The sequence below is a fragment of the Silurus aristotelis genome, assembly GCF_946808225.1.
Source record: "Silurus aristotelis genome assembly, chromosome: 11".
NCBI lineage: Eukaryota > Metazoa > Chordata > Actinopteri > Siluriformes > Siluridae > Silurus > Silurus aristotelis.
The window spans coordinates 24,329,902-24,357,269 of NC_139584.1; the positions used below are offsets into that span (position 1 = coordinate 24,329,902).

The 27,368-nt window shown below is 37.6% G+C and overlaps 2 protein-coding genes across 2 annotated transcripts; both read left to right on the plus strand.

Moving 5' to 3' along the window:
• The first annotated feature begins 5,413 nt into the window (after positions 1-5,413).
• On the plus strand, positions 5,414-7,696 carry LOC310733992 (embryonic polyadenylate-binding protein A-like). Its single transcript, XM_083555530.1, has 8 exons — positions 5,414-5,516; positions 5,577-5,666; positions 5,971-6,066; positions 6,238-6,475; positions 6,607-6,689; positions 6,893-6,988; positions 7,290-7,500; positions 7,614-7,696. Exons 1-8 carry the CDS (start codon positions 5,424-5,426, stop codon positions 7,640-7,642), a joined length of 936 nt encoding a protein of 311 aa, XP_083411656.1. The 5' UTR covers positions 5,414-5,423; the 3' UTR covers positions 7,643-7,696.
• An 11,065-nt stretch (positions 7,697-18,761) lies between these two features.
• LOC310733742 (embryonic polyadenylate-binding protein A-like) lies at positions 18,762-20,854 on the plus strand (the record flags this gene model as incomplete). Its single annotated transcript, XM_083555146.1, has 7 exons — positions 18,762-18,869; positions 19,172-19,267; positions 19,439-19,676; positions 19,808-19,890; positions 20,116-20,211; positions 20,518-20,705; positions 20,821-20,854. 7 exons carry the CDS (start codon positions 18,762-18,764, stop codon positions 20,852-20,854), a joined length of 843 nt encoding a protein of 280 aa, XP_083411272.1.
• Between the last annotated feature and the right edge of the window lie 6,514 nt (positions 20,855-27,368).

The following is a 27,368-nucleotide window of genomic DNA, read 5'->3' on the forward strand; positions in this document are numbered from 1 at the left end:
ATTAATTTAAAACAATTTTTTTTTTTATTTCAATAAATATTTATTTATTTTAAAGAAATTGTCAGAACCTTTTGACTGTAAATAAATGTGTTAATAACCTGTATAACCAATGATAACTTGTTTTAGAAATGAAAGAGACACCGCTGTGAAAAGAGAATAGTAATAACAGTTGAGGTAAATGTAAAAACATTTGCATGTGATCAAATGAAGTACAACAAAACTCCTGTGCTTTATCATCTGCATGGCTGCAAATATAAAACCTGGTGTGAATCCTTTTCAGGCTGAAGAGATGCCATTGGGTGAAAGCCAAAGTTCCTCAAATTGTTCTAAAAATAATAGTAAGAAAAAAAAGCAAAGAATATCATATGTAACCAGGTGGAATTAGAAAAAACACAACAGAATATACTTTTCTCATTTTGGGGTTTCATTCAGACTGCTGTTTTTGTAAGAAATTACAGTGGTCGATATATAGTTAATACTTTTTTTAAGGAATTAAGGCAATTATTTTACAGAGATATACAAAATACCAAATTGGTTGCTTGAGACACATATATAATAAAGTATGTGTACAAATTTGGAATATTTTTTTTATTAACAAAACAAGTCAACATAAACTAAAGCATGCTTGTGTAGAGAGTAAAACGCACTGACATCCAAACGTTCATAAACACTAAACTGTTGGTTACTTTAAAACTAAACTTTATCTTGGAGATCACAGGGATTATGTATGTGAATATTTGTTCTGTTATCTGGTTGCATATGTCATATTTATTGCCATAGAAAAGCTGTTGCTATCAAACATTGTTTACTTAATCAACTCATTCAGTGTAATGGTGAAGGAATAGATCAAATAGGTCAATTGATGGAAGGTTTGTGAAGAAATTTCTTGCTCCCTTGTAACAGGATTTTTTAAGTATTTTTAAAATGCAAAAATACAGTAGTTTACATTCATAAATGGTGTGGCTGCTGTCTTTATTAGTTTATTTTGATACTCTTAAGTTAAGGTATTTGGTATTTTATTTTAAAATACAATTTTATTGTATTTTAATTTTAATTGTATCTTTGCCCAAACCTGCTGACAGCCATGTGATCAGGACACAGTAAAAATCCTAATTATAAAACACAATAATATTTATATATTTTTATCTATATGGGCTCTAATTCAAACCCGTTCCAGCATGACAATGTACACCCCTGTACACAAAGCAAGCTCCACTAAAGCTCGCATACAGCGCGTATTTTTTTTGACCGTTTTTATTATAAACATAAATAAATAAAAATGAGACGATATTAAAACCTTCAGCGCAACATCCGTTTATTTACAACATCCTTTCTTTACTCAGATATAAAATAAATAAATAAAATACTACTTTTTTGGCATTTTTTTCTTCATAATGCCATAAATCGTCGAATATTCTCTGATTATGTAATCCGTATGGAATTTAGAAGTGGTGTTTAGGTAATGGTGTTAAAAGGTGCATCTGCTGAGACATATTAAATACACAATGGCACATCGCTTATCTTCTTCTGCTTCTTTCGGCTGCTACCATTATGGTTCGCCACAGAGGATCATCCGTCTCCATACCCCCCTGTCCTCTACATTTGCCTCTTTCACACCAACTACCTGCATGTCTTCCCTCACCACGTCTATGAACCTCCTCCTTGGCCTTCCTCATTTCTTCCTTCCTGGTGGCTCCATCTTCAGCATTCTCCTACCAATATAACTCATGTCCCTCCTCTGCACATGTCTAAACCATCTCAATCTCACCTCCCTCACCTTGTCACCAAAACATCCTACATGCACTGTCCCTCTAATAAACTCATTTCCAAGCTTGTCCATCGTCGTCACTCCCAACGAAAACCTTAACATCTTCAGCTCTGCTACCTCCAGCTCCACCTCTTTCCTTTTACTCAATGCCACTGTCTCTAAACCATACAACAACCCAGGTCTCACCACAGTCCTATAAACTTTCATTCTTACAGATACCCTACTATCATAAATCACTCCTGTCACTCTTCAGCACCCACCCCACCCTGCCAGCACTCTTTTCTTCACTTCCCCAACACACATTCCATTACTTTGCACTGTTGACCCCATGTACCTGAACTCCACCACCTTCTCCACCTCTTCTCCCTGCAACCGCACCACTCCACTGCACTCCTTCTCATTTACACACATGTACTCTGTCTCACTCCCACTGTCTTTTATTCCCGTTCTCTCCAGCGCATATCTCCACCTCTCCAGGCTCTTCTCAACCTGCTTACTTCTCTCATCCCAGGAGCTCACACTTGCAAAATTACATCTCACAACACATTGGCAGCAATTTGAGTTTTGCCTGGAGAAAGCATAGGCAATAGCAAGAAACTGTTTCAAGTTGATCAGAAATTTGATAAAACGTCCGAAGATCAAAGTGAAAATAACAGAAGGATACACCAAACAGGCACGAACGGGAATTGAACCCGTGATCTTCGGTTTACAAGACCGACGCCTTGCCACTTGGCCATCATGCCTTTTGACACAGTGCAAACCATGACATTCAACAAAACAACTCAATATAAACTAAAGTGTGCTTGCGTCGAGAGTAAAACGCACTGACATCTAACCGTTCATAAACACTAAACTGTTGGTTACTTTAAAACTAAACTTTATCTTGGAGATCACAGGGATTATGTATGTGAATATTTGATCTGTTAACTGGTTGCATATGTCATATTTATTGCATTTATTGGCAAAGAATATTGAAAATAATAATCTTCTATGCACTGGGTGACGTTTGTCATAGCAGAAGAGTGATTGGTATTAGATACATTTATCATCAAAAAAATCCTGGGGTTCAGCTCCGTAGGGTCGCCCTATGCGAGAGTCTACAGAGTAGGATATCATTGCTGAACTTAACACATGAATTTATATTTATTTAGACATATTCTGCTATTTATTTTGTTTATCTATTTTATTTAGTGTTTTAAATGAACCAAAAATGAGTAAGCATTTGTTATAATGCGACTACACTTTTAAAAATTAGCTGTGTATATATTCAACGTCTATACATTTTTACTATTCTGCAGAAAACTGAGCAGAGCAAATGTAACTTCATACAGTGGATAAAGTCTCCAAACTCAACAACAGTTGCTGGTTTTGCTGTAACTCAGGAGATAATGAAGTGCAGAAAGGTGTTCAGACCGAAAAGACGTAAAAAAAAAATCGTTTATTAAAATATCAGAGCATCTATTCCACGATGCAACTTTCCCATTCCCATTGCAACACTTCCACATCTTACCAGGGACAAAAAGGTACAAATCGCTAACATCCAAATACAATAGGAATCACACTAGTGCCACCTAGTGGTAAAAATTACCCAACTACCTTTTATCTGCAAAAAACAACTAGTTGTATAATATTAAATTAAAGGTGAAATATTTTTTGCAGCTTCAGGCAAATTTTATTTAGTGAGAAAGAGGCTAAAATAATTTTTTGGGTAATAAAGTTTGCAGAACTCTGGTCCAGAGGAAGTGAAAATGTTTACAGACTATGATCTCAGGGTTGCTTTCTGAAACAATTCTACAATTAACACATCAATTTACATCTTAATATCTGACAAATGGAGACAAAATCTCACCAAATCTGAAACCCTTCCAGAACAGATTTCACACCAAAATAAATATCTTTTTTAAGTTTTTATTTTACTTCAAACATTAATTCAGTCATCCATTTCATTTATTTAAAGACTCGAGAGGTAAACGTCAGTGGTCCCCAACCCCTGTGCCGCGGACCAGCACTGGTCCGTGGGTCAATTGGTACCGGGCCGCACAGAAAGTATACATAACTTACATTATTTCTGTTTTAATTATTATCTGATTCCGAATGATGTTTTATTTTGGAAAATTACCGGATTCTCTCCACCACATCTGTCTATAACTCACTCTTGATATGATGATCATGATGCCTCGGTCACATGTCTTACCTACATCCACTACCTTCTTAAAGGAGCTGCTCCGGCCGCTAACACATAATACATTACCGCTAAATTCAACCCACCAAGCTAGCAAAATAAACAAAAACAACACAGTGGATTCACGTTTATTATTATATTTGGAAAATACCATTTTATTTTGTTGCATTTATCCGCCACACCTTAAAGGCCGGTCCGTGAAAAGAATTGTCCGACATTAAACCGGTCCGTGAAAATAATGTCCGACATTAATCCGGCCTGTGGCGCAAAAAAGGTTGGGGACCACTGCTGTACATAACCTACGGAGATTTTGCGATGCTCATCAGTCACATTAAAGACTAATAAAAATTTAACAAATCGATGATGAGCCAGAACTCTGTAACCCTCTTAAACCAACATGGATGACAGATTGGACACGACCACAAAATCACATCTCTTTTACACATCAGTGAGAATAAATCCTGCTGAAAACATACAGATTAATCTAAATTTAAGCTGTTTGTATAATCCTCTGTCAATGAAAACACTTTTTGTAGATTATATCTACTACAAAATATCACCTCTTTGGATTACACTATCAAACTTTTCCATTAAAATAATTACAATGATCTGAACATTTTACTCAAATATTTTCATACCTATAAAAATCAGGAAGAACCAAAAGCTACAAGTCTTTCCACCAGGACAAGCACTTTATTAACCGTCTTTTGAGAGCGCCCCTATTGGTGTGGCGGTGTGATGCCGCCGTCGTAAGTGCATGAATTGATCCCGAGAGCCACGCCTCTCTTATGACGTTTACATCCCTGATTGGTGCAGCAATCTTCTGCAACGAACCAATGAATGGAAACAGCACATGAAGGCGCCTGACGGCAAATTACCATGACGACCATTACCAAAACAAATAAACACAAATACACACATACACACACACACACACACACAAATACACACAAATTCACTGCGACCAGAAAGATTTCCCTACATTAATATTTGTTTTTCGTGATTTATTTCTCCACTTTTTCTCTTTCAACAATGGTAAGTTATAACCACATACTTAGAAAAACTGTTGTAATTCTCAGTAGGTTAAGTAGCCTCTTATGTCCTTGGGAGCACTAAATCCTTGTTCATGATGATTTAGCATAGCATGCTAGCTGTAGTAGCTTGTGTGAAAATTTTCATGTTTGATTTAGACAGTTCTCAGATCTCAAAGTGTCTTTCAGTCCATGAAGAGCTGAGCATCTTTAAAGCCAACTTTGTTTCTTTGTTCAGGCTCTTTTTCAAAAATCCTCTCTTGAGAACCGTTCATGGGGTGATCTCATGGACGAATTGGACAATGAGATGGAGAATCTCCAACCTTTCTGCATATATGTAAGATTTTAAGCTTCTTTATAAGTTGCAAATGCATTAAACAAATCATTTTTCTGTTGTGTTTCTAATGATCTAATTCTCTCTCTAAACCAGGATCCCTGGAGCATGAATACAATCAGCCAGGTGGAGGAGCAGCAGGTGGAAGAGCAGATCCCCATGGAGATGGAGGTAGAGGAGCAGATGGTTAAGGACCAGAAGGTGGACAAGCAGATTGTTGAGGAGCGGAAGGTGGACAAGCAGATGGTGAAGGAAAAGAAGGTGGAGAAACAAAAAGAACAGGCTGAAGTCCAGCAGCAGCCTGCTCGCACAATTAAACCCCCTAAAGAACGCCTCAGCAAGAACACCAAGGTAGAGGAGAAAAATCTGTTTGCATGTTGTTTGTTTTGAAATGTAGCCAATTATTTCTAATTTTGGAGACTTTAGAGAATTTGAGAAAATGTATAACTGTGTGTAGATAATCAGTTAATTATGATTTATGAATCAGACATTGTTTAAGGTGTTTATGTCTTACCATAAATGTGATTATCCTGAATCACACAGAACAACTTGCTTAAAAGTCCAATAGTAAATTTTTATTTTGTACAGCTGTGTTTTGCTGTTTTTTATTAAGCCAAAACAAGTCATTGACACACTGGATGTTGTTGTTTTGTAGTCAGTTACACTGCTGCTGAGAAATCTGGACTGCACTGTGGATGACAGGAACCTTTATGAAGCGTTCCTGAGATTTGGGACTGTTCTCAATGCACAGGTAATTTATAACTACAAATCCTTACATTTGATTTCTTTCCCAATAACTTGGGGTTTCCTCCCCGTACTCAGCTGGTGTATTTTCTAATTGTGGAGAGCTCTGATATTGCTAACCTCTAACACTTTTGATGCTCATTCTTTGCTTTCTGTTTCTGCTTGCGTTCCAATACAGGTCAAGATGGAGAACGGGCGATCAAAAGGCATTGGGTATGTGACGTTTTCATCTCCTGACGAGGCTCAAGCAGCCATCGTGGAGATGAACGGCAGGGTGCTGGGCAGCAGGCCAGTGTACGTAAGTCCCTCTCAGACCACCCAGGGACGAAGTCACGGAATGAAGGTGGAAACCATCTCGCCTTCGAAACCCTGCCCAGACCCCAGACCCAATGCCAACAAGAACATCCATCCACAGAGTGAGTCAAAGCTGTCCGATTAGTTTTGTGTTAAATGCAATTTAAGATTAAAAACAGAAACATACTATTAATGTAAGCAAGTCTTACCTACTGATTGGATTCTAAAATGAGATGATTGGCTGCATCTACAGATGCAGTTCCAGATCTTGGACAAACAAATCAACAGCAGTGGAACAGGCAGTCCACACCGCAGCCCCTCGGACTGGACACCCAGGTACTATTCTGATTCTATTTCTATTCTATATCTAAGACTTTTATGATTTGGATGATGTTTTTGTCAAATCTTTGGTTGGTCACATTTTTGGCCTAATAATCGTTGATTATTAGTGATTGATCAGTATGTATTATTAAAGTCAACAATGCAAACACCCATATGCACTCAAACACTGGATGCTGAATTTGTTCTATTTTCTGTAGGAAGTCGAACTGTTCATAAAGAACCTCGACTACGGTGTGGATCAAAATCGACTGCGTGATTTGTTCTTGCCACATGGAAACCTCGCCAGCGCGAAGGTCACTTACAATTACTGATATTTATTCCTTTTCCAATGAAATGTTTACTTCGCATTAGATCTTTGTTATACCAGAACCAGTGCACACTTGCAGCAAATTCCTATCAGAAAAATACCTTTAAAATATAAGTGCTTCATTGTTCATTCAACAGTGAGACCAGAACGTTGATAATAAAAGAACATAGCTGTTCTGCTTATATTATGGATTACAGGCAGTGCTCGTTATTCCTCATGGTTAGCTACATGAGAGTGGTGTAATGCTCATTTTTTTGCTTTCTGTATCTCTACACTGACTTCTACAGGTGGTACTACACAATGGACGATCCAAAGGCATTGGATTCGTCCGATTTTCCTCTCTTGATGAAGCCAATAATGCCATCAGAGAGTTAAATGGAAAGCTGGTGAGCGGGAGACCACTGTGCATCACTATGGCTAAACAGTGGACAGGGGGCAGCCGTCCCACCAAGCCCTACCTTCATCCATCCAGAAACATGCAGTGGTTCCATCCACAGCGTAAGTCATACTGTCCTCATAATGTCCTACAAAATGAACACTAGTAAACACACACTGTACCTGACAAACACACACATTATGCAAAGTAACAAATCTCTGTTTTTCTCTTTCAGGTCATCGCTCTGTTGGACTGTTCTCCTAAATTAATTTAAATCAATTTTGTTTTTTATTTAAATAAATATTGTTTTTAATTTTAAAGAAATTGTCAGAATCTTTTTTTACTGTAAATAAATGTGTAAATAACCAACTACGATGAAGGTGCTTCATTATTTATCATCATAAATTTCCCTCTTAATACATGATAACTTGTTTTAGAAATGAAAGAGACACCGCTGTGAAAAGAGAATAGTAATAACAGTTGAGGTAAATGTAAAAACATTGGCATGTGATCAAATAAAGTACAACAAAACTCCTGTGCTTTATCATCTGCATGGCTGCAAATATAAAACCTGGTGTGAATCTTTTTCAGGCTGAAGAGATGCCATTGGGTGAAAGCCAAAGTTCCTCAAATTGTTCTAATAATAATAGTAAGAAAAAACCCCAGCAAAGAATATCATATGTAACCAGGTGGAATTAGAAAAAACACATCAACAGAATATACTTTTCTCGTTTTGGGGTTTCATTCAGACTGCTGTTTTTGTAAGAAATTACAGTGGCCGATATATAGTTAATACTTTTCTCCACTAAAGCTCGCATACAGCGCGTATTTCTGTTCGACCGTTTTTTATTATAAATATGAATAAAAATAAATAAATGAATAAATAAATAAACAAAATACAGTGGAACCCGGTTATTTCGATGTCCTACGGGGTTGCCAAAAAGCATCGAGATAACCGATGATCGAGATAAACGAAAATCAATATGGCTTGTTTGATGAAGGCATGCTATAAAAATTTGTTTGATGAAGGCATGCTATAAAAATTTACATACAGTACATGTTTGTTAACTGTCAGGAATGGTGGCAGGTGCTTTCTCGGCCGCTTTCTCTGAAGCTCCCGGCTTCAATCGCGCACGTATGGTGCTCGTTTAGCACTCATCACCAGCTCCTATTTAACCTTCCACAATCTCACTGTCCGTTATTGTTGGTATATGTTGGTTCACGGCGGTCGTTGTTATCGCTCATGCGTATCCCGGTACGTGCCGTCCCACCGGCACTCTCTCAAAGGCTGCGCTTTACCTCCTACCAAGCGCGGCTTTCGCCTCCCGTTCATCGCATAACGTTTAACAACAAAAGGCATATGTGCACTAACTAACAGCAGAGATTCATCAGTATACAATACGTACAACATTGTATTGGCTTGATTTTTCTGGCACTTTCGCGAGTTATTCTGCGGCTGCACAGCGCCGATCGACATAACTGACGTTAAATGGCAAATTTTTTCCCCCTTGTGCTCGAGATATTAGGGTTCGGCGGCATAAAAAAAGTCGGCATAACTGATAAAAAATGCTTAGACAAAGCGAGAATTTGGCGGTTCCACTTTAAAAACATCGACTTAATAGGGTTGTCGAGTTAACCGAGGTCGAGATAAGTGGGTTCCACTGTACTACTTTTGTGGCATTTTTTTTCTTCATAATGCCATAAACCTTTAAATATTCTCTGATTATGTAATCCGTATGGAATTTAGAAGTGGTAAAGTTTCTCCGGTATCGGTATCAACTCATTAACCGTCCGTGTGGAAACATAGCAAAAGTTCCGTTTGGTGTCCTGATCATTTACGTGATTTAAAACAGCATAATCACATTTACAAGAATATTTTGTCTTCATGCTCTTCATGTGTTCATGTTGAGTTTGGTTTCACTAATAATAATCATACATTTGCATAAAGCATGCATATTTCTCCATGCCCATGTTGATTAGAGTATTAAAAACCGTAAAGTGTTCATTTTGGTACATTTAGAACAGATTAAAAACATAACCAATCTTCAGCAAACAGCTTCAGAAAGGCATGAACGGGGATTGAACCCATGATCTTCGGTTTACGAGACCGACGCCTTCCCACTAGGCCATCATGCCTGGCATATGCTGAGTAAATGGTCTACAAGTCAAGTCAAGTCAAGTTTATTTCTATAGCGCTTTTCACAACAGACATTGTCTCAAAGCAGCTTTACAGAAATCAACAGTCAAGGTGAATGGTGTGCTTTTATTCCTGATGAGCAAGCCGTGGCGATTGTGGCAAGGAAAAACTCCCTTAGATGTTATGAGGAAGAAACCTTGAGGGGAACCCATCCTCATTTCAGTGACATCAAGAGTTTGATCATAAATCTTTCAACAATACAGAACACTGGAGAGTGAGAACTAACATGAGTACTGGAGTATAAGATTCTAAGTAATGTTCTTTCTACAGTCTTATACAGTCTTTATGGTTATAAAACTAGGAGCTACTGAGCTCAACATTTGTGATCATCACAGATCCAGCACCAGCTTCTCCATGCCAGAGCCTTTAAACACTCCAGGAGGTCCAATGTCAAAACTCCACACATGTAGTGGAATCCAATTGGCACTGGTACGTCCCTAGATGGTACGGGATGTTTGCGAGTTCGGCAACTATCTCGTTAAAGGTCCATAATGTTCATGAGGTGGGACGTGACTGGAGCTGTCCAAACCTCAGGATGCCTCGGGATGGGGAGAGAAAGAGAAGCAGTGGAGAGAAATTAGCGTAGCTGCTGTTCATGATATTAACAGCACAAGTTGATAATGTGCATGTGATCATATGTTCTGGAGCACAAGGTTATGATGTGAGACGTATGTTATGTGTAGGCTTTGCTAAAAAGATACGTTTTTAATCTGCACTTAAACTGGGAGAGTGTGTCTGAGCCCCGAACACTGTGAGGAAGACTGTTCCAAAGTTTAGGAGCTAAATGTGAGAATGATCTATCGCCTTTAGTGGACTTTGCTATTCTAGGAACTACTAGAAGTCCAGAGTTTTGAGATCTCAGGGAGCGTGACGGATTGTAGCGTGTTAAAAGACTGGATAGATACATGGGAGCCAAACCATTTAGGGCTTTATAAGAAAGAAGTAGTAGTTTGTAGTCTATTCGAAACTTAACAGGAAGCCAGTGCAGGGATGATAAGATTGGGGTTATATGATCATATTTTCTGGAACTTGTAAGAACTCTTGCTGCCACATTATGAACTAACTGAAGCTTGTTTATTAATGATGCAGGACATCCACCTAGTAATGCATTACAATAGTCTATTCTGAAGGTCATGAACGCATGGACGAGCTTGTTTCTTAGCTTAGAAATATTTCTACGGTGAAAGAAGGCTGTTTTTGTAACTTGGTTGATATCGAATCAAAACAAATTTTAATTATAGAGCGCCTTACAGCAACCAAAAGGAGCACAAGGCACTTTCCAGTAAAATAACAATAGACAATAAAATATAAGAACACAATGTACATGAATTAGCAGTTGAATCAGGGGCTACGTGTTAAAAGCTATCCGATTTTTGAAAGACAGGTTGCTGCCTAAAATAACTCCCAGGTCTTTTACCGTTGAACTAGTGGTTACAGAACATCCGTCTAAATGCAGGTTGAGATGCTGGAGCTTCTGTGTACTGGTTTTTGGGCCGATGAGCAAAATCTCCGTCTTATCAGAATGTAATAGAAGAAAGTTATGGGTCATCCAAGCTCCTATTTCTTTAACCCACTCAGTTATCCGAGCTAATTGAGCTGTATCGCCTGGTTTTAATGAGATATATAGCTGGGTATCACCAGCATAACAATGGAAGCTAATTCCATGCCTTCTAATAATATTTCCGAAGGGAAGCATAGGGGTCCTAGAACTGAACCTTGTGGCATGCCATAATTTACTAGCATTAGCCTGGATAGCTTTCCATTAAAGTCTACGAAATTGTAACAATCGGACAGGTAGGATTTAAACCAGCTTAATGCCTGTCCCTGAATGCCGATGTAATTCTGTAAGCAAACTAGGAGGAGATCATGGTCTATAGTGTCCAATGCAGCACTAAGATCTAGTAAACCTAACAGCGAGATGAAGCCTTGGTCTTAAGCTAAAAACAGGTCATTAGTGATTTTAACTAGGGCAGTTTCTGTGCTATGATGGGGCCTAAAACCTGACTGAAACGCTTCAAATATATTGTTCTCTTGCAAGTGGGAACATAACTCGGCAGCGACAATCTTTTCTAAAATCTTAGACATAGATGGGAGATTTGAAATGGATCTGTAATTCGATAACGTGTTTGGATCCAGATTAGGTTTCTTAATGAGGGGCTTAATAACTGCTAACTTGAGGGATTTAGGGATGTGACCTAACGATAGTGAGGAGTTAATAATATTCAGAAGAGGCTGTATATAACACTTTCTTCAATAGATTAGTTGGAACGGGATCTAGCTGACATGTTGTTGATTTAGCTTTGGTAATAACATTATACAGCTCTTCCTGTCCTATACATGTAAAACAGTGGAGTTGTGGAGTTGTAGGTGAGATTGTGTCAGGAGATGCTGTCAGAGGTTGGACGGCCACAATTGTTTTTCTAATGTTATCAATATTTTCAGTGAAGAAATTCATAAAGTCCTCACTACTAAACTGTGATGGAACACATTTTTCAGATACCTGATTTGTAGTTAATTTAGCTACTGTACTGAAAAGGAACCTGGGATTGTTTTTGTTGTTTTCTATGAGTTTGCTCAGGTTTTCAGCTCTAGCAGCTTTTAGCGCCTGTCTGTAGCTAAGCATACTGTCTTTATATGCAAGTATTTGGTATTTTATCTTAAAATACATTTTGATGTATCTTTGCCTAAACCTGCTGACAGCCATGTGATCTGGACACAGTAAAAATCCTAATTATAAAACACAATAATATTTATATATTTTTATCTATATGGTCTCTAATCCAAACCAGTTCCAGCATGACAATGTACACTCCTTGTACATTTACAAGAATATTTAGTTTTCATGCTCTATGTTGAGTTTGGTTTCACTAATAATAATACATTTGCAGAAAGCATGCATATTTCTCCATGCCCGTGTTGCAAATCGCTTGTGAAAGGCATGAACGGGGATTGAACCCGTGATCTTCGGTTTACAAGACCGACGCCTTCCCACTAGGCCATCATGCCTGGCAGGTGCTGAGTAAATGGTCTACAACCAAGCAAATCATCAAAAAATTATAATGAAAGCATGCAGATGTAAAATTTACTGAGTTTAAAGTTGTTCTCTTTGGTCATCATGAATAAACAGTGGACCAGTAAATTTAAAACAACCAAACAATTCAACGAACATAGAAGGTGTATGGTGTAAAAAGGTGCATCTGCTGAGACACGGTAAATACACGATGGCACATTGCTCATGCTGTCTTTTTTCTCTTTGATTGCATGATCCCTGCTTTACTTCACTGTGTCCTGAAATAACCCTCAATGAGAATGGGATAAACGCTGTCGGAGTGTTGCAAACGTTTTTTAACACTTGAAGCTTAAGCTGCTATTTCAAGAATCTTAAATGCTAAAAGGACAAACTAAATGGAGTTGTTAATGATCTGCATCCGTATTAGGAGCTGTGAGCGCTGAGGCCCTGCTTAAGCAGCTTTTCAAAAAGGTTTTTCATCAAAGCAGAATGTAAGAAGGTTGCATGATTTTAACTTGACAAGTATCACAGGGGGTAAGGGCTGTAGAGACAATTGAGAGCATATAGATTTGCATATATTTTTTTTATTATTACGGGAACAGCTTGAAGATGCTGGGGATTGAACCCAGGACCTCAAACATGTAAATCATGTGCTTTATCACTGAGTTACATACCCGGTTGAAGGCGTGCATCCGAGGATCTCATACTTGCAAAATTACGTCTCAAAACACATTGGCATCAATTTGAGTTTTGCCTGGAGAAAGCAAAGGGAATACCAAGAAACTGTTTCAAGTTGATCAGAAATTTGATGGAACTGCCCAAGATCAAAGTGAAAATAACAGAAGGATACACCAAACAGGCACGAACGGGAATTGAACCCGTGATCTTCGGTTTACAAGACCGACGCCTTGCCACTTGGCCATCATGCCATTTGACAAAGAGCGACCATGACATTCAACAAAACAACTCAATATAAACTATAGCATGCTTGTGTCGAGAGTAAAACGCACTGACATACAAGCGTTCATAAACAACAAACTGTTGGTTACTTTAAAACTAAACATTATCTTGGAGATCACAGGGATTATGTATGAAAATATTAAATCTGTAATCTGGTTGCATATGTCATATTTATTGCCATAGAAAAGCTGTTGCTATCAAACATTGTTTACTTAATCAACTGATTCAGTCTAATGGTAAAGGAATAGATCAAATAGGTCAATTGATGGAAGGTTTGTGAAGAAATTTCTTGCCCTCTTGTAACAGTATTTTTTTTAGTATTTTTAAAACACAAAGATACAGTAGTTTACATTCATAGATGGTGTGGCTGCTGTCTTTAATAGTTTATTTTGACACTCTTAAAGTTAGGGTATTTGGTATTTCATTTTAAAATACATTTCGATGTATCTTTGCCCAAACCTGCTGACAGCCATGTGATCAGGACACAGTAAAAATCCTAATTATAAAACACAATAATATTTATATATTTTTATCTATATGGGTTTTTTATATGGGATATTTTTATCTATATTTTTATCTTTAATCCAAACCAGTTCCAGCATGACAATGTACACCCCTGTACACAAAACAAGCTCCACTAAAGCTCGCATTTCTGTTTGACCGTTTTTATTACAAGTACAAATAAATAAAAATGACACCTTCAGCGCAACATACGTTTATCTACAACAAACTTTCTTTACTCAGATATAAAATAAATAAATAAACTACAACATTTGTGGCATTTTGTTCTTCATAATGCAATAAACCATCGAATATTATCCGATTATGTAATCCATATGAAATTTAGAAGTGGTAAAGTTTCTCTGGTATCACCTCATTAACCGTCCGTGTGAAAACATACCAAAAGTTCAGATTTAAAACACCATAATTACATTTACAAGAATATTTTGTATTCATGCTCTATGTTGAGTTTGGTTTCACTAATAATAATCATATATTTGCATAAAGCATGCACATTTCTCCATGCCCATGTTGATTAAAGTGTTTAGAACAGATTAAAAACATGCAATTACATTACCAATCTTCAGCAAATAGCTTGTGAAAGGCATGAACGGGGATTGAACCCGTGATCTTCGGTTTACGAGACCGACGCCTTCCCACTAGGCCATCATGCCTGGCATAGGCCATGTAAATGGTCTACAACCAAGCAAATCATCAAAAAATAACAATGAAAGCATGCAGATGTAAAATTTACCGAGTTTAATGTTGTGTTCAATGGTCATCATGAATAAACAGCAAACCAGTAAATTTGAAACAACCAAACAATTCAACGAACATAGAAGTTGTATGGTGTAAGAAGGTGCATCTGCTGAGACACGGTAAATACACGATGGCACATTGCTTATGCTGTCTTTTTTCTCTTTGACCTCATCACATCTCACACTGCACCACGCTGTCTGAGATCCTCCAGCACTGCTCGACTGGTAAAACCTTCTCTCAGAATGAGAGGTAAGTATACTTCAAGGCTCTTCACTGTTCTGGCACCATGGTGGTGGAATAAACCTCCCCTAGATGTCCATACAGCGGAGTCCCTGACTATCTTCAAGCGATGACTGAAGACCTATCTCTTCCTGAAACACTTAAATTAGCACTTTCCAAGTTTGTAGAATTCTAGGGTTATATTTATATTAAGTTTGTAATCTGGCGTACCAGTATAGATTTATTCATTACTAGAGACTCAAAGCACTTTTGTACGTCGCTCTGGATAAGGGCGTCTGCTAAATGCCGCAAACGTAAATGTAACCTTCAATGGGAATGGGATAAACGCTGTCGGAGTGTTACAAACGTGCTTTTACACTTGAAGCTTAAGATGTTATTTCAGAAATCCTAAATGGGTATTGGACGAACGCAATGAAGTTGTTAATGATCTGCATCCATATTAGGAGCTGTGAGCGCTGAGGCCCTGCTTAAGCAGCTTTACACAAATGTTTTTCATTAAAGCAGCATGTAAAAAGGTTTCATTTGGTTGCTTGATTTTAAAGTATCAAAGGTGATAAGGGCTGTAGAGACAATTGGGAGCATATATATTTGCATATATTTATATATATATATTTCTTAAGGGAACAGCTTAAAGATGCTGGGGATTGAACCCAGGATCTCAAACATGTAAAGCATGTGCTTTATCAGGGAGTTACATACCTGGTGGAAGGGGATTCATCCCACTTGCAAAATTACATCACAAAACACATTGGCAGCAATTTGAGTTTTGCCTGGAGAAAGCAAAGGCAATAGCAAGAAACTGTTTCAAGTTGATCAGAAATTTGATAGAACGTCCGAAGATCAAAGTGAAAATAACAGAAGGATACACCAAACAGGCACGAACGGGAATTGAACCCGTGATCTTCGGTTTACAAGACCGACGCCTTGCCACTTGGCCATCATGCCTTTTGACACAGTGCAACCATGCCATTCAACAAAACAACTCAATATAAACTAAAGTGTGCTTGCGTCGAGAGTAAAACCCACTGACATCCAAGTGTTCATAAACACTAAACTGTTGGTTACTTTAAAACTAAACTTTATCTTGGAGATCACAGGGATTATGTATGTGAATATTAAATCTGTTCTCTGGTTGCATATGTCATATTTATTGCATTTATGGGCAAAGAATATTGAAAATAATAATCTTCTATGCACTGGGTGACGTTAGTCATAGCAGAAGGGTGATTAGTATCAGGGTAGAGAAATATGCTAATTAAGCTGAAGTAAGAGCTTTGCTAATAATAACATCTACCAGTCAGAGTAACAACAGGTAGAGGATGAGTTACAAGACATCAAATTGGAACCCCATTTATACTGAGCACAAGAAAATAATAATCTATGCACTGGGTGACGTTAGTCATAGCAGAAGGGTGATTGGTATTAGATACATTTATCATCGAAAACTCCTGGGGTTCAGCTCCGTAGGGTCGCCCTATGCGAGAGTCTACAGAGTAGGATATCGTTGCTGAACTTAACACAAATTTATATTTATTTAGACATATTCTGCTATTTATTGTCCAAAAATTAATAAGCATGCATTATAATGTGAATACACGTTTACTTCCTTTTAAAAATTAGCTGTGTATATATTAAAAGGTCTATACATTTTTACTATGCTGCAGAAAACTGAGCAGAGCAAATGTAACTTCATACAGTGGATAAAGTCTCCAAACTCAACAACAGTTGCTGGTTTTGCTGCAGCTCAGGAGATAATGAAGTGCAGAAAGGTGTTTAGACAGAGAAGATGTGAAAAAAAATCGTTTATTAAAATATTAGAGCATCTATTCCACGATGCAACTTTCCCATGGCCAGGAAACACTTCCACGTCCTACCAGGGACAAAAAGGTACAAATCGCTAACATCCAAATACAAAAGAAATCACACTAGTGCCACCTCGTGGTGAAAATACCCAACTACCTTTTATATGCAAAAAATAACAACTTGTACTACATTCAATTAAAGGTAAAATATTTTATTTAGTGAGAAAGAGGCTAAAAATGATTTTTTTTGGGTCATAAAGGTTGCAGAACTCTGGTCCAGAAGAAGTAAAAATGTTCACAGACTCCGACCTCAGGGTTGCTGTGCACAGAGCAAATTCTATTCTCTAAAGCAATTTCTGAAACAATTCTACAATTAACACATTGATTTAAACATCTGACAAATAGAGACCAAAATCTCACTAAATCTGAAACCCTTCCAGAACAGATTTCACACCAAAAGAAAAATCTTAGTTTTCATTTTATTTTAAACATTTCATTTATTTGAAGAATCGAGAGGTAAACGACTCATAACCTACAGAGATTAATGCGATGCTCATCGGGGTCACATTAAAGACTAATTTAAAAAAAAGATCAAATCGATGATGAACGACCATCACTAACACACCAAAAGCATGTGCTGAACGGACACTGGAGTAGACTCTGGGAGCCGAAACTTTGTAACCCTCTTAAACCAACATGGATGACAGATTCGACACTTCCATAAAATCACACATCTCTTTTACACATCAGTGAGAATAAATCCTGCTGAAAACATACAGATTAATCTACATTTCAGCTGTTTGTATAATCCTCTGTCAATGAAAACACTTTTTGTAGATTATATCTACTACAAAATTTCACATCTTTTCATTAACATAAGTACAATAATGTGAACATTTTAATAAAATATATTCATACCTATAAAAAAATTATGAAGAAACAGAAGCTATGTCTTTCCACGAAGACAAGAACTTTATTAACCGCTAGTGTCTTTTGAGAGAGCCTGTTGCCCCCTATTGGTGTGGCGGTGTGATGCCGCCATCGTAAACTGCTGGAATTGATCCTGGAAGCCACGCCTTTCTTGTGACGTCTACATACCTAATTGGTGTAGCAATCTTCTGCAACAGACCAATGAATGGAAACGGCAAATGAAGTTGATTGACGGTAAATTACCATGACAACCATTGCCTAAACACATAAACACAAATACACACACACATACACACACACACACACACACACACACACAAATACACTGCGACCAGAGATAATTCTCCAAGACAAGAGATATTTCTTCAAATTAACCTTTTTCTTTGTGACTTACTAGTCCACTTTTCACATTTTGACAATGGTAAGTTGTAACCACATACTTAGAAAAAGTTATTTAATTCTCAGTAGGGCAAGTAGCCTCTTATGTCCCTATGAATGCTAAATTGCAATTTAGCATTGCATGCTAGCTGTAGTAGCTTATGTGAAGATTTTCACATTTGCTTTTAAATATTTTAATAGATCTCAGTGTCTTTCAGCCCATGAAGAGCTGAGCATCTTTAAAGCCAACTCTGTTTCTTTGTTCAGGCTCTTTTTCAGAAATCCTTTCTTGAGAATCGTTCATGGGGTGATATCATGGACGAATTGGACAATGAGATGGAGAATCTCCAACCTTTCTGCATATATGTAAGACTTAAAGCTTCTTTAAAAGTTGGAAATGCATTAAACATATCATTTTTCAATTGTGTTTCTAATGATCTAATTCTCTCTCTAAACCAGGATCCCTGGAGCATGAATACATTCAGCCAGGTGGAGAAGCAGACGGTGGAAGCGCAGATCCCAATGAAGATGGAGGTAGTAGAGAAGATTGTTGAGGAGCGGAAGGTGGACAAGCAGATTGTTGAGGAGCGGAAGGTGGACAAGCAGATGGTGAAGGAAAAGAAGGTGGAGGAACAAAAAGAACAGGCTAAAGTCCATCAGCAGCCTGCTCGCACAAATAAACCCCCTAAAGAACGCATTAGCAAGAACACCAAGGTAGAGGAGAAAAATCTGTTTGCATGTTGTTTGTTTTGAATTGTAGCCAATTATTTCTAATTTTGGAGACTTTAGAGAATTTGAGAAAATGTATAACTGTGTGTAGATAATCAGTTAATTATGATTTATGAATCAGACATTGTTTAAGGTGTTTATGTCTTACCATAAATGTGATTATCCTGAATCACACAGAACAACTTGCTTAAAAGTCCAATACTAAATTTTTATTTTGTACAGCTGTGTTTTGCTGTTTTTTATTAAGCCATTAAGTCATTGACACACTGGATGTTGTTGTTTTGTAGTCAGTTACACTGCTGCTGAGAAATCTGGACTGCACTGTGGATGACTGGAACCTTTATGAAGCATTCCTGAGATTTGGGACTGTCCTCAATGCACAGGTAATTTATAACTACAAATCCTTACATTTGATTTCTTTCCCAATAACTTGGGGTTTCCTCCCTGTACTCAGCTGGTGTATTTTCTAATTGTGGAGAGCTCTGATATTGCTAACCTCTAACACTTTTGATGCGCATTCTTTGCTTTCTGTTTCTGCTCGCGGTTCCGTACAGGTCAAGATGGAGAACGGGCAATCAAAAGGCATTGGGTATGTGACGTTTTCATCTCCTGATGAGGCTCGAGCAGCCATCGTAGAGATGAACGGCAGGGTGCTGGGCAGCAGGCCAGTGTACGTAAGTCCCTCTCAGACCACCCAGGGACGAAGTCACGGCATGAAGGTGGAAACTATCTCGCCTTCGAAACCCTCCCCAGACCCCAGACCCAATGAGAACAAGAACATCCATCCACAGAGTGAGTCAAAGCTGTTCAATTAGTTTTGTGTTAAATGCAATTAAAACTTAAAAACAGAAGCATACTATTAATATTAGCAAGTCTTACCTACTGATTGGATGCTAAAATGAAATGATTGGCTGAATCTACAGATTCAGTTCCAGAGCTCGGACAAACAAATCAGCAGCAGTGGAAAAGGCAGTCCACACCGCAGCCCCTCAGACTGGACACCCAGGTACTATTCTGATTCTTTTTTCCAGTGTATTTTATAGAGACTTTTATGAAATTTGGATGATGTTTTGTCACATCTTTGTTTGGTCACATTTTTGGCTTAATAATTGGTTTGTAATAATGACTAATAATAACTGAGTGTTTGATCATTATGTATTATTAAAGTCAACAATGCAAACACCCATATGCACTCAAACACTGGATGCTGAATTTGTTCTATTTTCTGTAGGAAGTCGAACTATTCATAAAGAACCTCGACTATGGTGTGGATCAAAATCGACTGCGGGATTTGTTCTTGCCACATGGAAACCTCACCAGCGCAAAGGTCACTTACAATTACTGATATTTATTCCTTTTCCAATAAAGTGTTTACTTGGGATTAGATCCTCTGTTATATCAGAACCAGTGTACACTTGCAGCAAATTCCTGCTATCAGAAAAATACCTTCAAAATATAAGTGCTTTATTGTTTATTCAGCAGTGAGACCAGAACGTTGATAATAAAAGAACATAGCTGTTCTGTTTATATTATGGATTACAGGCAGTGCTTGTTATTCCTCATGGTTAGCTACATGAGAGTGGTGTAATGCTCATTTTTTTTGCTTTCTGTATCTCTACACTGACTTCTACAGGTGGTACTACACAATGGACGATCCAAGGGCATTGGATTCGTCCGATTTTCCTCTCTTGATGAAGCCAATAATGCCATCAGAGAGTTAAATGGAAAGCTGGTGAGCGGGAGACCACTGTGCATCACTATAGCTAAACAGTGGACAGGGGGCAGCCGTCCCACCAAGCACTACCTTCATCCATCCACAGCGTAAGTCATACTGTCCTCATAATGTCCTACAAAATGAACACTAGTAAACACACACTGTGTATCTGACAAACACACACATTATGCAAAGTAACAAATCTCTGTTTTTCTCTTTCAGGTCATCGCTCTGTCGGACTGTTCTCATAAATTAATTTAAAACAATTTTGTTTTTTATTTCAATAAATTTAAAGCAAGACACGGAGACGTGGTGGTGGAATGAGGAAGTGCAGGAGAGCATAAGGAGAAAGAGGTTCACAAAACAGAAGTGGGATTGACAGAGTGATGAGAAAAGTAGGCAGGAGTACAAGGAGATGCGGGAGCAGGTAAAAAGGGATGTGGAAAAAGCCAAGGAAAAGGCATATGAGGAGCTGTATAAGAGGTTGGACACTAAGGAAGGAGAAAAGGATTTATACCGATTGGCCAGGCAGAGGGACCGAGCTGGGAAGGATGTACTGCAAGTTAGAGCAATAAAGGATGGAAAGGGGAAATGTGTTGACTAGTGAGGAGAGTGTGTTGAGAAGATGAAGGGAGTATTTTGAGCAGCTGATGAATGAGGAAAATCAGAGAGCGAGAAGGTTGGAGGATGTGGAGTTGGTGAAGCAGGATGTAGATAGGATTAGTAAGGAGGAAGTGAGAGCAGCGATTAAGAGGATGAAGAATGGAAAGTCGGTTGGACCAGATGACATACTGATAGAAGCGTGGAGATGTTTAGGAGAGATGGCAGTGGAGTTTTTAACCAGATTGTTTAACAGGATTCTGGAAGGGGAGAGGATGCCTGAGGAATGGAGAAGGAGTGTGCTGGTACCGATCTTTAAGCATAAGGGAGATGTGCAGACCTGCAGTAACTACAGGGGAATTAAGTTGATCAGTCACACCATTAAGTTATGGGAAAGAGTAGTGGAAGCCAGGCTGAGAGAAGAGGTGACCATCTGTGAGCAACAGTATGGTTTCATGCCAAGGAAGAGCACCACAGATGCCTTATTTGCTTTGAGGATGTTGATGGAGAAGTATAGAGAAGGACAGAAGGAATTGCATTGTGTATTTGTGGATTTAGAGAAAGCGTACGACAGAGTGCCGAGAGAGGAGTTGTGGTATTGTATGAGGAAGTCAGGTGTGTCAGAGAAGTATGTGAGGGTGGTGCAGGACATGTATAAGGACAGTGTGACGGCAGTGAAGTGTGCAGTAGGTACGACAGACTGGTTCAGGGTTTGCAGATGATATTGTGATTTGTGGTCAGAGTAGAGAGCAGGTTGAGAAGAGCCTGGAGAGGTGGAGATATGCGCTGGAGAGAAGGGGAATGAAAGTCAGTAGGAGTAAGACAGAGTACATGTGTGTGAATGAGAGGGAGGGCAGTGGAGTGATGCGGTTGCAGCGAGAAGAGGTGGAGGAGTTCAGGTACCTGGGGTCAACAGTGCAAAGTAATGGAGAGTGTGTTAGAGAAGTAAAGAAAAGAGTGCAGGCAGGGTGGAGTGGGTGGGTGGAGAAGAGTGACAGGAGTGATTTGTGATAGTAGGGTATCTGCAAGAATGAAAGGGAAAGTTTATAGGACTGTGGTGAGACCTGCAATGGATTAGAGACAGTGGCATTGAGTAAAAGACAGGAGGTGGAGCTGGAGATAGCAGAGCTAAAGATGTTGAGATTTTCGTTGGGAGTGACGAGGATGGACAAGATTAGAAATGAGTTTATTAGAGGGACAGCACATGTAGGATGTTTTGGTGACAAGGTGAGGGAGGCGAGATTGAGATGGTTTGGACATGTGCAGAGAAGGGACATGAATTATATTGGTAGAAAAATGCTGAAGGTAGTTGGTGTGAAAGAGGCAGATGTAGAGGACAGGGTGGTATGGAGACGGATGATCCGCTGTGGCGACCCCTAATGGGAGCAGCCGAAAGAAGAAGAAGAAGAAGATTTCAATAAATTTTTTTATTTTAAAGAAGTTGTCAAAATCTTTTTTACTGTAAATAAATGTGTAAATAACCAACTACGATGAAGATGCTTCATTATTTATCATCATAAAATTCCCTCTTAATACATGATAACTTGTTTTAGAAATGAAAGAGACACCGCTGTGAAAAGAGAATAGTAATAACAGTTGATGTAAATGTAAAAACATTTGCATGTGATCAAATGAATTACAATAAAACTCCCGTGCTTTATCATCTGCATGGCTGCAAATATAAAACCTGGTGTGAATCCTTTTCAGGCTGAAGAGATGCCATTAGGTGAAAGCCAAAGTTCCTCAAATTGTTCTAATAATAATAGTAAGAAAAAACAGCAAAGAATATCATATGTAACCAGGTGGAATTAGAAAAAACACAACAGAATATACTTTTCTCATTTTGGGGTTTCATTCAGACTGCAGTTTTTGTAAGAAATTACGGTGGCCGATATATATAGTTAATACTTTTTTTTTAAGGAATTAAGGCAACTATTTAACAAAGATATCTAATGTTTCTATACATATGTAGGATACATGTATTTTAATGTATTGTGTAACAACATTCATGATACATTAATGCAGTGGTCCCCAACCCCCGGGCCACGGACCCGCACTGGTCCGTGGGTTAAATGGTACAGGGCCACACAGAAAGAATACATAACTTACATTATTTCCGTTTTATTTATTATCTGATACTGGACGATGTTTTACTTTGAAAAATTACGGGAATCTCTCCGCCACATCTGTCTATAACTCACTCTAGATATGATGATCATGATGCCTCGGTCACATGTCTTACCTACATCCACTACCTTCTTAAAGGGGCTTTTCCGGCCGCTAACATGTAATACATTACCGCTAAATTGAAACCCCCAAACTAGCAAAATGAAAAAAAAACCCCACAGTGGATTCACGTTTATTATTATATTTAGAAAATGCCAGTCGTATCATTTCATTTTTATGTATTTTTCTGCCACACCTTAAAGGCCGGTTCGTGAAAATATTGTCTGTCATTAAACCGTCCGTGGCAATATATGACATACCTGATGTTTGGTTATGAAATTAGTTACTATGTAAAAATAGTGTCACAAAGATGTTAATGTAGAATTTGCTCATAAAATTTTGATAAACTCCTAAAAAGTAATTTAAGAGGTCAGTCTTGGGCTTATTTTAGGCATCTGTTGGATGTAGATCTACCAAAAGCATAAATGTAAATGCAGGAAAATTAAATTATTCAAGCTCTTTTTTTATATAGAAGCAAACAACTTAAATTAGATCTTTTTTAAATGCTATAAAATAACTTATTGTTCCAAATTCCTCTTTTATAACGCAAATGTAACGCATCCGAAACCAACCTAATCTAATTACATACTTTATTCCTGATTTGCTGCCATAATTTGCAAATGTAGATCTTGCGCAGGCAAAAGGAAAAAGATTCCTGACATGCAGAAAAATTTGACATGCAGAATCACCAAAAAACAGCTGACGCGGTCCAACTAGAGACAGCACAAAAACGAGAGAAAACACAACTAAAGCCGACTAAAGCTGACATTCCCTGATGGCCGACCATCAGCTTGTTGTGTCCTGAGCCTTACATTCTTATTATTCGTTCTTAATCTCGCCTTGTATATTTCATTGGTTAAATATAATTGATGCTTTTAGAGAAAGAATGTAACATTTAAAATCTAATTGTTGGCAAACCTTCAACCAGTTGTAGTTTAGGCTACAAGTGCACTAATTGGAGAGTCTCATGTTTAATAAATGTTTAATTTGAGCAATTTTTTGATTAGATTTTAACATGAGGGGGGATTTGTTCAAACATAATGGGCAAAAAAATAATAAAAAATCATCAGCTAGAGAAAAACCTTTATTGGTCAACCTTGAAGTAGTTATTGGAAAAGTGTAAATTTTATGTATTGAACAATGTGTATATCATAAATACAACGATAAAAATTCTTTACCTATGAACATGTTTTCCATACGCATATGTCATTTATGTGTATTTGGGAAAATGTTACATGTATAAAACCGGCCATTCTTTTCCTATTTTTGAAATATGTGGGCAACAAAAAATTTAATGTTTTTTTTGCATTTGAAAAACCACTGGACTGAGCAAATAAAATATAATAATAATAATAATAATAATAATAATAATAATAAAAAGACCAGGAGAGCCCTGGCCAATGCATTAAAAGACTTAAAACTGTTTCTGGCTACAGGTTGCTCTCTACACGGGAAAAAAAAAGTATTTTTGAACACCTTTAAAAGGTGCTTCAGGGTTGTGCATATTTGTTTTTCTCCCCTTAAATAATTCTTACAAAATCTCAGGAAATAATCAATCGACTCTCTATTATAAGCTATTATACCCACATGTAATAATATTTTGATCTTTTGTGTGTGCATATTTTGTGTGCATGTGGGTTTTCCTTGGGTTTCTCCAGTTACCAATAGGGTGGATTCTTAAATTATTGTGTGCACGATTGAAATATGATGGATTAATCACCTGCTCATTCTCAACGAGATGTGCCTTTGCATTTGCATTTTTTTCTGCAACAAATTATATACTGGCAGGAGAACAAAAGCCAATCTAAATTTGAGGAACATGTGTTCCATTGCCACAATGCTAGGATAGAAACTTAAAAGAAACAGACAAAAGCTATAAAATTCCGCCATATTTAAGAAAGTTTGGTTTTGTGTACACAGAACCAAAAAAATGCATTTCCTTGTACTATATTAAGGCTTTTTTACCCTGTTCTTCTGTGCATAAAATCAACTAAATCATCATCTCAACACTGCAATGCCTCCACATTAACAAAATGTTTGGCAGCAATACAAATGATTAAAGAGCAATCAATCAGAAGGTTCTCTGTGAAATTGAATTGTTTTACAATTTTAGCTTTTTAAAGATGTTCCACATTTTCTTAGAAAACTACCATGTCGAAGAACATCTAGGATTGTGAAAATGATTTATATCTAGAAATGTAAACTCAAGGGGAATCTTTTACAATTGATTGATTAAAGTAAGCTTGTTTTCTTTTCTGGCAAAGTAAATATCATAGCACTACTTGTTTTCACGCCCCTGCTGTTCATGTTCTTTTGGTTTAGGGTTGGGCTGATTAGGGACTTGGAATTCTGATTAGAGACATCTTGACTCCATAAAACATAACTCTTATTTCTTTTATCTGTTGTACAGAACATCCTAAACTGCTTGATGCCAATAAAAAAGAAATTTGCAAGATCCTTTCACTATTAAACATGAACATCAGGGTCAGGGCTCAAACCAGGGTTGACTTCATGAGATGCAGGAGCCTTCCAAAAACAGCTAAATATAATTCCAAAAGCTCAGAGCAAATGCAGAGCAAAAGTTCACAATTAAAAAGAGAAAAAACAAAACTACTCAGGAACTCTGGGAACAAAATCTTAAGCTAAGTCTTGCTCTAGAAAGAGGCAAAGCTGCACAAAGTCTTTTTCTGGGACTATTAAAGTCAAGCAAAAAAAAACAATCTCTTACAAAGACTTACACCAGGCAACTAGAGAAAAAAGCATGAGACTCAGGAAAGCATACCCAGAAATGAAACAACTTTAACAAACAAACCTAAAGACTGCCACAAGAGGGGAACTAAAATGCATACAGTGCTATCAGGATAGGACAGGTGATAACAATTGATATATAATTACGGACACAGGGACACAATGTGGGACATCTTGTAGGAAAACTGGGAAACACAAGGAAAGAAAAAAAAACAAAAAAAGCTGGAAATCTAAAACTATTGTAGAACTGACAACGTATTGTTGTGTTATTTAAAGGTTCTAGTAGAACAAAATAGCAACATGTTTCGAAATAAACACAAACCCAGAAACTTGCTTTGGGAGTTTACTGTGGAGGGTTAAACTCAAGAAACATGAAGATAGATTTGGGAATGGCTTCAGGCTGCAATTATCATGAACAGTTTTTGGCAATCAAGTACAAATCAGTGACATACAACCATAATGAATATGATCAATAAACTATATTGAATGGCCATTTGGTGTCAATAAGGGTGTGTTCTCTTTTGAGTCTGGTTCGTCTCTAACTTTCTTCTTCATATCATCACAGAAAGGAACATAAAGAGGACAAATTTATGGTGCTAACATGTATATAATGTATTTAATGCTGTAAAGCTTTCTGTCAATAGTTAAAAGAGCTATACAAATAGAACTGTACTTTATACTTATATTATAGATGATAAATAGCCACAAAGTTAAACAAGGCTGATTTCACTTATACGTGTTCCACTTGATTATTCAGGGTTTTGCACATTTTTTCACTGCCTTAGCCTTTCAACTTTTTACTTGTTGTACCTTTACAACATTGTCTGCACATTTTTCACTGCCATAGCCTATCTATCTATCTATCTATCTATCTATCTATCTATCTATCTATCTATCTATCTATCTATCTATCTATCTATCTATCTATCTATCTATCTATCTACTCTACTCTACTCTACTCTACTCTACTCTACTCTACTCTCATGCCAAGTTTAAAAAAGAACAGGCTATTTTCAGTTATGAGTGGGTCGTCCGTACACTGTAAACAAAGAGTGACATAGAGCAGTAGAACATTCAAGATTGAGGTTAACCTGACACCCTCTAAACGTCACAGACACACTGAAGCCTTAACCCCTCAAATCAGTGCATCTACTACTACTTTGATTCATTGCAGGTTTGAAATCACACCAATATCA